We start from the raw sequence: 15139 nt of genomic DNA, 5'->3' as shown, positions 1-15139 counted from the left end.
TGAAAAACAGCATGTCCAATTTAACAGCTACATGACAACAAAAAAGCCATAGGGCACATCGATACTAAGACAAGAAAAATGCAGCAGCCATTCATGGGGAGCAGCAACACATGAAGGGTGAAACAAGAGTAGACTATAACAAATAAAGGCAGGGAGTAAAGATCACAAGCAAGCCAAAAGATGGAGACTCCACTGCGCTCAGCAACCCCCAGTTAACAGAAACACCTCAACAACTCTGAACTACAGCTGAAGTGACTCATTTTCCCATACCAATTTATCAACAGCTTCTCTTCCTTCACTCCCAAAAGACTTTGACCAGCTGCTGTCACTAAACTTCTCAAAGCACTGTTCATAAAGCAGGGCTTCTGATTCCTTGGCTAAATCCAAGCTCAAGCTATTTATGCCCAGAATTTCTTTTCTATTTCAGCTGTCCTTACTTTTTCAATCTCCCACTACCACCACATACTCCACACCAGCAATAGCTGGACTGCTAAGAGCATACAGTGACTATGTAGTTCAGCAAATGCTGAAACTTCAATCCAACATAAAACAGAGATAACATAAAACAATCAATCCTTACCATAGCTTTTGCTTGGTATCTTCTTAAACACAGCAATGAGTTCAGCATTATACCCGATTTCAACCTGGAATCGGTCTTCCCCATATTTCACACATTTTCCATTTGTAACACTATTTGCTTTGTTGCAAGAGGCAACTTCAAAGGTAGAGCCTGTACCAGCAGAGCTGGTCAGCTTCTGCATGCTACCGCTGGCCAGAGAGGCACCACCTCCCCCTTCTCTTTCTGTTGGCCTGCTCGTGTTTATCATCATTTCTGAATCACTCTGAGTGGCACTGCTCAGTGATGAAACATATTTTATGGCATATTTGTTCTGATTTTGTGAAACTTTACTACCATCAGGGTGCCCGTTATCAATTAATGTAGGACAAGATGGTTCTGTTGGGTTTTTGAAAGCTGGGTAGCATTTGGGCTGCTGGAATTTACCAAGATTAATTAAAGCTTGCTGTCCATGTTCCTGACCACCAGTATTCAAGTAATGTGTATGGGAATAACTCAGAGATTTTGGGTTTATTGTAGGGAACTGCTTAATGCCACTTGCTTGTTCTGAGTCCTCTGAACAATTATTTTTTTGCTTTCCATGTGAACCAGCCATCTGCTGATTTGCACTATGATGATTATAATATTTCTGAAGATAGCTCTTCCGCTCTGCAGGACTGTTTGGACTCTGTTGATGCTGGCTAATGAATCTGACATGATTGTTTTCTTCCTTCAAGTTTCCCTGATTGCCCAGACTCTGTTCTTTCACCTGAGGTCCAGCAATCCCCACCTGCCCAACCCTCTGGGCCGCTAGCCTCTCTGCTCTCCTAGCCAAAGCCTTCTGGCGGTTCTCTTCAATTCTTCTCTTCTGTTCCTCTGTAAGGCCTGATGACATCTTCAACAATTCAAACAATAAATCTGAATCAAAACTGCATCAGGATTTCATCACAGAGACACCTGCTTCTTTAAAGGAATGGAGGCCAGTCTGAAAAAAAACACACAAAAAAAAGGAAAACAGCAAAAAGAGACAGGAAGTTTCAACCCTGCTTCCCCCATAAGTGCTTATTGTATTGATAACTCAGTATTATTAGTAACAGAGTATTACTGTAAGAGATCCTACACAAAAAGATAGTAGTACAGCAAAGCTGTCAGACCAATGCTGAGCCATTATCAGCAAGCAAACACTGACAACTACTGCTGGGGCTTTTTTGCATGCCAGTCCCGCATAGGTAAAACATATAGAAGAATGAGAAAACCCCTATTCCACTACAGTTCTGAGCACTCTCCTCTGCAAATTCCAGCAGAACTGACAAAATAGCCAAGCACAGGGACGCCCTGCACTGCAGAGCCAGCCCTGCAAAGGCAAATGCAGGCAAAGAAATACATCTCTGCAGAGTCTTGTGTGGAAGCGTTTCATATTTCTGGTACCCAACAGCAAAGATGGGACGACAGCCCCTCTTTCCTGATCACCTTCTGGTTCTTGGGCATTTCTCCGCTGCATGCAGCAGATACATACTCAACCCCAAAGGGCAGAGTCAGCTCCTGCCTTGAAAAAGATCCACTCACAGGTCAAGGACCTTCTGATAAAAGCGAGAACATGGCTGCACCACATCTCCCAGGAGCTGCCCTCACCCAATCCACTCCCTGCCTCATGCCCCGGGGGCTGCCTGCCTGCCCGGTCCAGCACTCGGAGACCTACTTTCTTCACCACCCTTTAAGAAGTGAGGCTCGCTCCCTGCCCCGTCCTCTCCCAAGCACCAGGCTCCCCCGCCCCAAACCCCGCTGAGGTCCCGGCCTCCACCCTGCAGGCGGGTCCCCCGCCGCCCCCGAAGACCACCCACCACCCCAGCACTACCTCACCCCACTGGGGCCCAGAGGCCACGCCGTCGGCCGCGGTCCCTCCCCGCTCCCTGGGGGCTCCGCTACAACCCGCCGCGGGCTCAGCGCCGGCCCGGCCCGGCCGCCTTCCCCTCCCCACAGGCCCGCACACCAACCGGCGGGCAGAGGCCCGGTACGCCGCTACAGGGCCCGCAGCCGCGCAGACTACAACTCCAAACAGCCCCCGCGCTGGCGCCCCGAGGCGCCAACCGGCCGGCAGCGCGCCGGGAAGGAAACCCAGGCCGGGGCGCTCGGCACGCTGGGAAATGTAGTCCTGTCCTCACGGCGCCATCTTAGAGGCGCTGGGAGGTCTCACCGGAGGCGTCGGGGGGTTGGAGGCTGTCCCCGCCACCCTCTCGCAGCGGTTTGGCTCAGGCCGACAAGCGGGGTGCGGGCCCCTGCTGCCGGCCACGGGCTGAGGCGTTGCGCCAGAAAGCACCCAGTGCTGCCTGGCTGGGTCAGGGCTCCCTCACCAGCTGTCTCTGTTGTGTGTGGACTGGTGTGCCAAGGCATGTGGCTCTTAATTGAGTGACTATAAGTGGGGAATAAAAAAATTGAGGTAATACATGAGAAAGGGTGAAAACGTTGTCAGCAATGAGGAGGGAATCCACCCCAGAGGCCAACTTCTGCAATCTTTGAGAAGTGGTGGAGATGAGGGGATGTTCCTGGCAACAGGAAAAGGGCAGATGTCAGAACTATCTAAAAGAAGGGCCCAAAAGAAGACCCAGGCAACAACAGGGCCATTAGCCTTACTCCAGTCCCTGGGAAAGTAGTTGAGTGAGTCTTCCTAGAAACTATCACAAACCAAACCAAGCTGGTGACTGGGAAAAGCCAGCATGGATTTACCAAAGGCAAATCATGCCAGACTAACCTGATCACCTTCTACAACAAAATAACATTTTCTGTCTGCATGGGGGGAACAGTGGATATTGTTTACCTGGACTTCAGCAAAGTGTTCAACCCTGTTTCCCACAGCCTCCTCCTGGACAGACTGGCCAGATACAGACTGGAGGGGTGGTCTGTGAGATGGGTCAGAAATTGGCTCACAGGCACTTGCAGAAGGCAGTGATCAATGGGTTTTACTCAGACTGTCAGCCTGTTGCAAGTGGGGTCCCTCAGGGGACTCAGTCCCTCAGGACCAGGCCTCATGCTGTTCAACAAGTTGTACCATAAGAGATCAACAGAAGAGATAAGTTGCACCATCTTGATATAAGAAAGAAACTTTTTACAATGAGAACAATCAATTACTGAAACAACCTCCCCGGGGACATGGTGGGGTCCCCATCACTGAAGTTTTTTAAGATGCAATTGGACAGTGTGCTGGATAATCTCATCTAGGCTCCCTTTCCCACAAAAGGTTGGACCAGATGATCTTTCAAGGTCCCTTCCAACCTGGCTGTTCTATGATTCTGGGAACACATTCATAATAAGGTAATTACTCATTTTTGCATCAAAGTTCTGACTAAAAGGGTCTCCCAGGGTTTTAATTATACATGGGGCTTGATTATACATATCAAACCACCTTTCATGGATAGTCATGATCCCAATGTGGGTGACCATAGTGATACCTGAGGAGCAGCATAACCCCCTGCTATCTCTGACTTTCACTGCCCTGCCCAGTGGCAGGTCTGGAGCCATGATCCCTACCCCCAGATGCCATTTTCTCCCACCTGACAGACCCTTTGGCTGGGGACACGGAAGCCAGCTGGCTGTTTCACAGTTTATTCATTCTTCTCTCTGCTGGTTAATTAGAAAAGGTTATCCTTAAATTGCTTCCTGATTAAGCAGCAGTGACTGCTATTAGTCAGGAGCTTGTCAGCCTGAGAAAAACAAGGCAGACAGCAAGAATGAGGTGCGACTCAACACACAGCACAACCCTGGGAGTGCTGTTACTCACCTGGGAATCGCACACGCACAGATGTGATGCGAGCATGCCACGTGCACACAGGCGCTCACAAATACACCACTTTAAAAAAAAAAAACACAGGGCTGAGGAGTGGTCAGGGTGCAGGGTTTTATCCCAGCTTCTCTTAAGAAAAAGAGTAAAAGTCAAACCTTTTTCCAGATTCCAGGCCCCCTCACCGCAGAGCAGGTTTGCTAGGAAAGGAGACTCGGTCCTGTGGTCTCTGTTCAGATCCTCTGCTGTGCCCTTTCTTCCCCTGCAAGCCAGCAGACTCCAGCTGGCTACACAGCAGAGAGAGAAAGGAATGGATGAGAGACCTTTTTTTCCTCCTTCTTGTCACACTTTTAACTGCCCAAAGCTAAACCAGATCCCAGTGTCACATATGGCAGAGAGAGAGAGAACATGCAGAGTATAACCCTGCAACTGTTTCCAGTCACCTTCTCCCCCTCCAGCAGCTATCCAGTTCCAGGCCTCTAGTGATGGCTTCTCACACTATGGGAGATCTGGAGGAGGAGGAACCAAACTTGGGAAAAGTGGAGAAAAGCCCCTATTGGGGACTGCCCCCAACTCGTGAAAATGATGAGAGCAGAGCACCATTTGCAGAGAGCTCTTGGGTTGCACAGTCAGGCAGACAGACAGACGTTGAAGCATTTGCTCCATATGGCACAACTTCAGCGAGGCACAAGGAACAGCCCAGCCATGCAGAGAACAGACCTACAAAATGAGAGGCAGTTTGCTGGTAGCACTCCAGGTGTCCTTTCAGTCAGAACATGCTTCCAGCAGTGGCTTGGACTTACCCTCCACATACTGGGTCAGGGACCAGAGATGCACTATGAACATCCTGGGAGGACTGGGCTGGTTAGCACACCCCAGCTCTGCTGCAGAGGAAATGGTTCACCCACTTCTGAAGAAATGCTCCCACTGGTGAAAAAAAAATAAGGAAATGGGCTTCTCAGTGCTGTTCTTACCAGGATCTTTCCATCACTCGGCTCATGCTCTGTCCTCTCATGGGCTGGGCTGGCTGGTCCTAACTTCTGGCTCCCAAATGAGGACAGAACTACCTGCATTGTACATCTTGTATAAGCAGCAGCTAATATCCAAAATACAAGTGAACCAAGACCCCAGAGCTATTCCGGAATCTCATGGATCATCCTCTGAGGGGTTTTGAGCTGCTCTTAGGAGGTGCTACTGCTGTCATATTGAATGTATTTGCCCCACTCTGCTGCCTTGTCAACACACCTTGATGGCTCTCCACATGGACAGAGCTGATCGCCTTCATCCTGGATGTGTGGCTCAGCCTGCTCCCTCTGCTGGGGCTGAATTGCATGCAGAGCTGCTGTGTGTAGCAAGGCCATCCAGCAGACAACTGGAAATCAGTCCAGGCTGACCGCCCTCAGATGCCCCAGCTTCTTGGAGGCTTTTGGTAGCCCACACTAAGGTCAGAGACACCATTACCAGTGCCCAAATGTGTCAGTCTTTGACCAGCTGTGAAGAACTTGTAATTGTACCATCTAAAACAATCCCATGCTCATGAGCCTTATCAGTTCCTTCCCAGCTAAAACCAGTCAAGTGCCTGGACTGGGGACATGCAGGTCAGTTCTTCAGAGAAGGTCTTGGGGCCAGAGAGTCAGAGGAAGGCTACTGGACTGGCAGAGCTTCTTCTGGTTGGAGAAACCCTTTCTTGTGGGCTACTGGCATCTGACCTGAATACTTTTTACTGCACCTGTCCTCTGTAGGCTGCGGGGTTGTGTTTCCTCTGCTCTGGTTTGGGGTCCTCAGAAGGGTCTGAACTTCCTAATGGGGAACCAGAGCCCTGGGCTTGGAGGGCCAGGGGATGCTTGGGTTTGGGGGGATGCTGACCCTGCATCCCTGCCCCTGTACCAGTCCTCCCTGGCTTTCTTTTCTTAGACAGCTGTCAATCCCCTCTACTTTCCCTCTGCCATCAAGGCACAGCAGGGACCATGGCCCGCTGGCCCATTTGAAAGCCCAGCTACTACCACAAGTTGACTTTGCATCAGGCCCTTTCCCTGAGCATCTCTAGCACCAAACACAAAATTTGGAGTTTGCCGATACAGCTGCCCTTGAAACTCTGATGAAAAAGGACCTGCAGAGGCTTTTCTATGAGCCTTTCTAGCATGAGAAGGTTGCTCCCCTCCTCGGACTGCCAGCTCAGTGAAGACCACTTCTTTTTCCCTGCTCTTTGGCCACCTGGTGCAAGGAAAATTAGTCACCCTCTACTCTTTTGAAGGAGCCTCTTTTATCTACACAGCTTGTTCTTCCCTGGCACACTGAAGCCTTCCTGCCCTTGTTTATAGTACAACCCCTTCAACAGATTGCAGGGTCTCTTTTCTGCCTTCTGTCCTTCTTGGCTGGATTCCTCTCCACAGCTCCAGTCCAGAGCAATGGTCTGCACAGCACATGGTCTCCGCTTTGCTGCCAGGCCACTGCCACACTCACAGGACTGCTGCAAAACTGAGCTGACTCGATCTTTTATGCAATGCAGCCCAGGTGTGGGGGGCAGTTCACTGGCACCCAGAACAAAGACTTAAAGAGGAAAAAAAAACCCCACATCCTATACTGAGATGCGAACAGTGTTTCCAAAGCTTCTGTGTTGCCAGCACGTAACACAACATGAGCTGTGATCCAGCTGGGGTCCAATCTGGACTCTCCAATGTCTTATAATATGCTCAAGATGAGGGCAGAGCACATCCCTCTGCTCAACACAGCTGGGATTTTTTTGTCCAGATACTGAACAGAACTTTATCTTGGTGAAACATGGTTGAACTGGCAGAAGGGTGTGAAGTTAGAAGGAAAGGCTTCTGTGCACACACAGAGAATTTAACCGCAAAAGGTTTATTTCCTTAGGAAACCAGGTTAAACAAACAAAAGTGGCATTTCCAGTTGTATTCTGGGATTAATATTAAACTACTGGCCTGGTTTTCAAGCTCAGAATAAACAGCTAATCCTATGGCCTTAGTATTGATGTAAAGCGAACTTTTGAGATCCTGTTTGTTAAAGCTAGTCACAGTTCTCTGCCCTTCCTCTTCCTGGTGCATAAGAGACCCAGACATGCAGAGAAATCCTTTAAGCAGGAGCATCAGAGATCATTGATGTTAATCCTTGCACAGGAGCAGCATCTTTCCTTGGAGGATCTTAAAGCATACTCCAGACCAAGAGGAGTTGCCAGAGTAGCTCTGGCTTTCTGTGGGATGCGAAGTCTGATGCCAAGAGGGTTTCCAAGAGACAGACGTAGTGTTGTGGCATGCCCAAGACTGTCCTAAAAGCCCTGAGCTTACAGTGGGTTCTGATACAACTCTTTTGCCATCCTCTGCTGTGACTTAGATGGGAGCAGCATAAGACCACTGCTTTAATTAGGAACATGGACTCAGCACAGGACTCTCTGCTGCCTCAGTCTTCACTCAACCAATGATGCAGGAAGGTTGCTCTGATATTAGAAACCTCTGTGAATGCAGTGCCTGGAAAGTGAGCCAGAATCTGGCCTTGGCAAACAGCACAGTTAAGGACACGCTTAACTTGAAGTGTGTGCTTAAGCTTGTTAAGCCTCCTCCTTCAACAGAGATCGTTTTCATTTATGTTGGGAGTCTCATCTGCTACAGAAGGGGGGAGTCACAAGGTGATTTGTTTGTTATATTTTGTATAGCAGCCTGATCTAGAAAACACTTGCTGTCAGCTGCAGTATTTTGCTACCAGCTTGTCTCAGTGACTTCCAGTGGGCTCCTTGGGATAGCAGTTATTCCACAACAGGGAGTGCTCTTGCAGTGTCAGGGCAGTGTGCTCACAGGGCGCTACTGCTGTCTGCCTGGGCAGTGCTCTATGTCTCTCATTATAAATAACAAGGGTCATAGTCAATGGGAATGCACATGCCTTTATTTAGGGGGAGTATTCCCCCATTTTGATCACAGGAAAAGTTGTGATAGCCAGATCCTGAGAAACAGCTACAAAGGTTCTGTTTAAAAGAATGTGACTACAGAAAGCAGATGCTCATCAAATTAAATAAGGAATTTAATTAGCCTGCATTTTATCTTGTTTTCAGCAATGTGATGACAAATCGCATCTTAATAAAATAACATTAGGGAGCAGCACAATTCCAGTGCTTCGGGAAATGAGAAGTAGTATAAGTTATAGGCCTGTTCCCACCAAAGAAGTCATTCTCATTCAGAAATCTGACATTATGTTAAGGTGGATAATGTTTTAGCAAAGTGGTCCTCTGGCATTTAGAAAGATCTACAGCCACTTTTGGATTTAGAAGGCTTAATATAGGGTGGTGGGGGAGAAGGAAGTGGCAAGAATAGCTCAAGGGACTGGTAGTGCAATTCATTTTTTTATTCTTATGGTGGCACAGGTATGCAAAAGTTTGTCTAAACCTAGTTGTAACTTCTGGGACTCAAGAAACTAGCATTGTTTGGAATATTTCTGTTCAGTAAAAAGGATTAAAAAACACAAGAGTTACAAAAATAAAAGATGAGTTTTAGCTTCATTATACAAGAATAAAGGAACTACTCATCCCATTCAGCATGGCTGTCCACTGAATCCTTTCTTCTGTCTGTACCAGGGAGCAGATCCATGCTTAGGTGATAGATCATGGGATTATCACATAGCTGTCCACTATAAAATGCACAGTTTGATCCTAGGTGATATCTTGAGGCAATATATTTCACTTGTTGATCTTATATTCACAGAATCACAGAATTACAGGTTGGAAGGGACCTCATTGTAAAAACAGTTATTCCTGGTGGTCTAGTTGACATTTTCCGTCTTTCAGATTCAGTGGTTCCTCCAAAGCTCTTGTACTAGGAAAGGAGAAAAGTGCAAGAGTTGTCTGATGGGATGTCTTGTCATGTGAGGGTGCACAAATACACAGAGAGTACGTACATTGAGTTTATACGTGTATACAAATATATATATTTGCTGATAGAGTAATTTTCTGGATTCATGATTTAATGTATTAATCTGAGATTATGCTGCTAATGCTGAGGACAGAAATGCTTCAGAAGTCATTGATGAATTGCAGCTCTTCTGCCAGTAATTTCTTGGTCTGCATTTAGTTTAAGTTGATGAGGGCTGAAAGCTGTTGCTCTTTGACAGCTGTTCACTGGTGTATACGAAATGAGTTTATGATTCTTGACCCAGGTCCTAGAAAATGGATGTCCATGCTACAAAACTCACCTTTGCTATTTAAACCCTCACTAACACTATCTAGAGGGATGGTGATGAAGCTCTGCTCATTGCTATGGGCAGCCTTGAATCAAAAGACAGTGCAGAAGTATGGGTTGGGAGTGGGTCTCCTCTTTTAACAGGCAACAAAATAATTTTAAAATTATCTTGCAGGGTCTAGATTTAAGACTGAGTGTGGAAGGGTGAGGTTTTCCCTTCTCTCTATCAGTGGAAAAAATTCTGAGATGTGTTGACCTGGAAAATCCAAGCTCAGAAGCAGCAGCTGGGTTTTCAGCAAGTCCCTTGTTTCTTTCCCTGTGGTCCATCTGGATTCACTGTAACACAGAGAAATCAAGCATTGCCTCTGAGGTCAAGTAAAGTTTGGAAATGGCCACCATTTCCATACAGCTTTGCCAGGATGGGTGGTGCTGCCCCATGCTCTGAGAACACCGCTTGCTGGATGTGAAGGACTTAGGTCTGTAAGCAGTAGTGGGCATGACTTTTCTCATTTGCAGAGCTGTTTGCAGAATTGGACCGTAAGCCCTCCTGGAGCGAATTGTGAAGCAATGCACAAACCAAATCAAGATGCTGACTGTGACTGCATCACGGCACAATATCATGCTGACAGAATTTGAGGCTAAAAGCAGTGACATTCATGTCTAGCGATGTCTAATAGATCATATAGTTGTAAAGTGACAACTGAGTCCTGGAGGACAGACTAACCCCCATATGCCCTGCAAATATTTTCCAGTCCACAGACAAGTTAAAGACCAGGTCTTGAAAATCATTTGATGCAGCACCTGAACTTGATCTCTTAACAGCAGAACAGGTAGTTCCCTCTGAACTTGCACATGCTGTCAGGCTTTATTCATGGTCATGACACCATGTGGTATTAATGTTCCCTGTGAATGCCACCAACTTTTAAAATAGATTTTCCAGGCTTTCATTCATTACTTAATTGGTGCACAGCAATATAAGAAATGAAGCGTATTCCTGTAGGGCAGTGATACTTCAGACAGGCACCAAACTATTTGCAAGCACAATCAAAAACAAACAGGAGAAATATTTTCAGTTGTCCCTGCTTCCTCACCAATTTCAGCAACAAAGCTGATGTACTGCCAGGTTCTGATCCCACTACCTGGGATTTGTCCAGGTTAAGAACTTATTAGTACTTATTTGGGGGAGGGGGGGGGAGAGAGAACACAGCTTGTATAGATCAGATTAAAGTATTGGCAACTCCTAAGCAATGCTCATTCCAGGAACAAGCTCACTATGTGATAACACCACTGCTATAAAAGAAGTGCATTTTGAATGCATGCCACTTTGCAAATGCCTGGTGGGTCATGAGTTCCTGAGGCTTAGTTCCTAGAAGAGAAACAGAATTGCTGGAAAAGTTAAATACTCTGGATGGAGATTATCCAAATGATTTAATGGGTGAGACACTTAACAGCCACTGGACCTTGCTTTGCCTGTAGTTGATGGTTCAGAACCATTTTGAGTCAGAGTAGAGTAGAAATTATTACAGCTGATACAGACTAAATTAAAAAATCAGCATCTTGACCCAGGCATAGTGAGCAAAGAACTCCACTGTGTGCTGTGATTAGCCTTGGCTTGCACATTCTGTAGGAAGGGCATGGTTAAACGCAAACCTAAAAGAACAAACTCCTGTCTCTCCTCTCAGTGTGGTTGCTGGACGTCAGGATCATGCAATATTAATAGTCAGTGTGTGTTAAGAGTCCCCCTCTCTGCCTGATCCACAGACAGTGTACATCTGTCTCTTTCAGCCACAGAGCTCAGCTCAAGCTGTGGATGCTTGTGCTTTTCACTTGGGAGCCCTCGATGCACCCAGCAGCAGGGCAGCTTTGCCACCGATGTTAAGTCTGGGCTTGGCAGATGGCTTCAGCTTCCTGACTGTCACCCTGGCATTTTGCATCAGCATTAAAACCCCCTGTGTTATTTTTGTTTGATACATTAGCCTCTTTTTTGCCACAAAGCAGAACATGAGCAAAGGATTGGAGGCAAGTGAGATGACCGGAGGAGGGATGGACAGCAGGGTAGTAGGAAGGAAAGGGTGAGCTACAGTTAGTTGCAAGTGGAGAGATCTTCAGTGGCTTCAGTATCTCATCCCCTTTCCCCATCCCTCATTCACACACACACACACACACACACACAAGGAGGGAGTTGAGCAGTGGGGAAGAACATGGAAAGAAGATAAATGAAAGTGTCAGTAGATGGATTGGTTTGCACTTGGTCTCCTCTCATGTCTCTGCATATGTCTGCTGGTATGTAAAGATCACACAACCAAGGGACATAGCACTGACCCAGCAAATTTATACTACTGAACATAAAAATGAATCAAAAAGAAAAATGCAGGAAGGGGGTGGTCAGGGAAGAAGACTAAAAGAGATAATTTTTTTGTCCTGTGTACAAACTTTGTTCAGGACAGCAATTTTGTGGGAGCACATATTGCCAATGCCACCACAGGAGCAGCTCTACCTCAGAGAAAAGAGACCAGGTGGGCAGTTTTCTGTGCTGAGATCCCTTGTGGTTTTGATCCTTATGTGCCTAAATGAGGGCTCCCCAAAGGGCATCAGAACCAGACAGGGGTGAGCTCAGCAGCAGAGTCCCAACACATGACGGCTTCAGACAGAAGAGGCACCATCTCCCTCTGCAAGCTCTCATGATATCACACACCCAAACCACGTCAGGGAGGACAAGAGGAGAATATACCTCAGGGTACTCTGGGGCAATTCTCCTGTGGTTTTCCAATTTTCCAATAAGCTACTGTGTCCAAAGGAAACTCTTCCCCTCTGTGTAGTGCCACCATGTGACTGAAAAAGCAGCATCCCAAGGAAGAGATTGTTGGTCTGCCCACCCTGCCTTCTGCCTGGATGTCCAAGACTCCAGCCGTGGGCTTCGTTTCACATATGTCAGCAGCAGCTCCTCATTGTCATAATGTACATAAGCACAGTCATTCCTGCAGTCCTGCCAGCCTGTGATCTTCCTCTGGGTTTCATCAGACCTAGGCCCATTCCCAGTTACCATGGGCACTGCAACACCATGCCCTGCAGGTGGTAAAAGTAGGTCCTGCAGTGGGCTAAGCCCACCTTGCCCCATGCGCCCTTCTGTGCAGGGAGCCTGGGGAGAGGTCCATGATATGGCCACTGTGCTGGGGTAGGGGGATGGTCAGGAGCAGGGGAAACAATGGCCACTAGCTCCTCCGGTGGGGCCATGGCAAGCTTCAGTGCCCATCCCTGCTTCTCCAGGGACAGGTGGGGAGGATCTGGGGCACCATCCTATTGGCTTTCCTATTGGCCTCCATGCCTGGAATGGGAGCCTTACGCAGGACCAGAGGCAGGTTCAAAGGTGGGATGAGGTTCAAATTTGGCCTGTTTCTTACGTGTGGAAACTTTCCTTTTTAGAACATGCTGGAAACCTTTTTCCTAAGGCACTGTCTATCCCCCAGGGCATCCTTCCCTCCTGCTCATTGCTAGTTTCTACACAAATGCAAGATCTTTGGTGCTTAGTCACTCTACCATTCGTGCTGTTTATTGCCTCCAACAGGCATAATTCTCTGCTCAGGAGAACTTTTCAAGTTCTGTGGAGGAGCCGCGGGCTGTTGTCATCCTGTTTCCAGGGGACAATAAACAGCAGCAGTCAAACTTCCATGGAACAAAGATTGTGTGATTATTCAATAGTAAAGAGAGTGAAGAAAAACAGATATATATTGCATGTGTGCTTATTTGCACATCACACAAGAATGTGCAAATTGCTCTCAGAAGAGAGTGTTGCTATGAGGTAAAATAGGTCCTCATGTAGTGCTTCACTGCTGACTCAAATGAGGGAATTCTCCTGCCTGTGCCTCAGTTTCCCTATACAAATCAAAGGGCTTGTCTTCCCACCTAGCTTAAGTGCTTTCAGGACCAGGAGTTTATGCATGCCCTTACAGGGCAGGTCAGGAAGGCAGGATGTGAGTTTGGGGGTGATGCAGGGAGAGAAGTGTTTCCTGGGGTTAACAGCTTGTATTTTCCCCTTCTTCTTGAATAAGAGCAAGCATTTGTCTGGGATGAAGATCCAGAGAAACCACATTAGTCATAAGCTGGAAAGGGCTGGTGTTAGAGCCAGCCCATCACCACAGTCACCTGCATCAGACCTAAGGGTTAAAAAAACATCACCAGAAAGAGCTAAAGCCCGTTAGGCTGCCCAGAGAGGTGGTGGAGTCATCGTCCCTGGAGCTATTCAACAATGTTAAGAAGGAAAAGCCCCTTCAACAGCTGGGAATTGCTGCCAAATGCAGGCACTCGCTCAGAAGCAACTGCTTTTGAGGGTTTCCTTTTAGGGGCTGTGAGACTGAATACTTCAGTCTAGTGGGAACAAGCCAATAAGAGCTGCATGACCCCAAGGACCAGAGGGGATTTCCAGCTCATCAGCCCACTGGGAAACCCAGGTGCTCAGCACCTTCATGGAGGCGTTTGGCACCTGGCAGCGTCCATCCCTAAAATGCTCCCCCCACCATAAAATGTAATTACAAAACACTTCAACTACATAAGCTTCTAAATCAAGTAATTATCTTGGCAAGAAAATGTATATGGTTTTTAAATCCCTTTAATTAACATAAAGTCTGTTAGGAAGTGGTAGATCTAGGCCATCACTTGGATGTAAGTCTCTCACTTCATGTGCTGAGGCCCTGGGACAGTGTGTCAATGCAATGCTCAAGCTCCCTTTCAAATGCTGTGTCTGGGCCACAGGCAAGGCCAAGACCTGCCTTTCAGAACAAGGTTTCCATTCTGATGTACTATTGTGGGACCGTCCTTAGAAGCGCAATGGTCAAAAATGAACTCCTGTTTCCACTGGTGTAAATCTATTAACTTCTACCACTCACCACTTCTATTTCTCTCTGCTTGCATCGCCAGCAGCACTCTGTCTCCAGCAGCCCTGCCTTCAGATCCACACATAACTTCTTATATCTGTTTTCTCTCTTCCTGATGGAACCCTCAGTTCTTTCATTGACAGACACTGCGCTTGTCCATCGACAGACACTGCACTTGTCCTTTGGGCAAAGGTGTGGGGACAAGCGACCAAGGAGACTGACACCTGCCAGTGAAATCTTATTAGTGACAGTTGTGAGCTTTACTCTGTTTCTGATGTGCATTGGTCTGTATTCAGGGCAAGGGAGAGAGGCAACAGTATCTTAACAGGCTGTGGGTTAGCCCAGTGTTTTGTACCTGACATTTCCAGGCAGATCTGGAAACATGCTGACTGTTTCTGCTGTGAAAATGATGTGGAGCTGGTACATGTGGTAGGTGCTTCTTCAGCACAGGGAGAAACTAGGGTGTCCTCCTGTGATGTTCTTCACTATGTGCCTTTCTTCGATCTCCAGTGTCCCCTCCCTTCTCAAGACCCACTATATGAAATGAAGGTCACTTAGGAGACACCTAAAATAGCCTTCTCCATGTCTGGACCTTGGCCTCTGCCAACATGGAAACTCACCTACTACTGATTGAACTAAGAAGATTATCTGGCTTGTAAGTGACTTCATTGCTGGTATTGTATTTATGCAGCATGTATATATTTGCCTGCTGATCCAGAAACAAGCTGCTGTAGCTGAGAAAGTTATCTGGGCAGCC

The 15139-nt window shown here is 47.3% G+C and overlaps 1 protein-coding gene across 5 annotated transcripts in view; it reads right to left on the bottom strand.

Moving 5' to 3' along the window:
* The window catches only part of SMARCAL1 (SNF2 related chromatin remodeling annealing helicase 1), a 40277-nt gene extending 37627 nt beyond the window's left edge, over nt 1-2650 (bottom strand). For 3 of the 5 annotated variants that reach the window (XR_012660601.1, XM_075093126.1, XM_075093129.1), the window contains exons 1-2: nt 2551-2650; nt 581-1541 (exon numbers count right to left, since the gene is read on the bottom strand). Coding sequence is in view for 4 of the 5 variants with exons in the window: in XM_075093126.1 (XP_074949227.1) it covers nt 581-1451 (871 nt within the window). In the remaining variant the exon portion in view is untranslated. The other 2 variants (XM_075093127.1, XM_075093128.1) reach the window with 2 other exon arrangements.
* Nucleotides 2651-15139: the final 12489 nt, after the last annotated feature.

Source organism: Phalacrocorax aristotelis, chromosome 5 (assembly GCF_949628215.1).
Source record: "Phalacrocorax aristotelis chromosome 5, bGulAri2.1, whole genome shotgun sequence".
NCBI lineage: Eukaryota > Metazoa > Chordata > Aves > Suliformes > Phalacrocoracidae > Phalacrocorax > Phalacrocorax aristotelis.
Note: the sequence above shows the minus strand (reverse complement) of the source record. Positions and strands in the feature narration are given on the sequence as shown.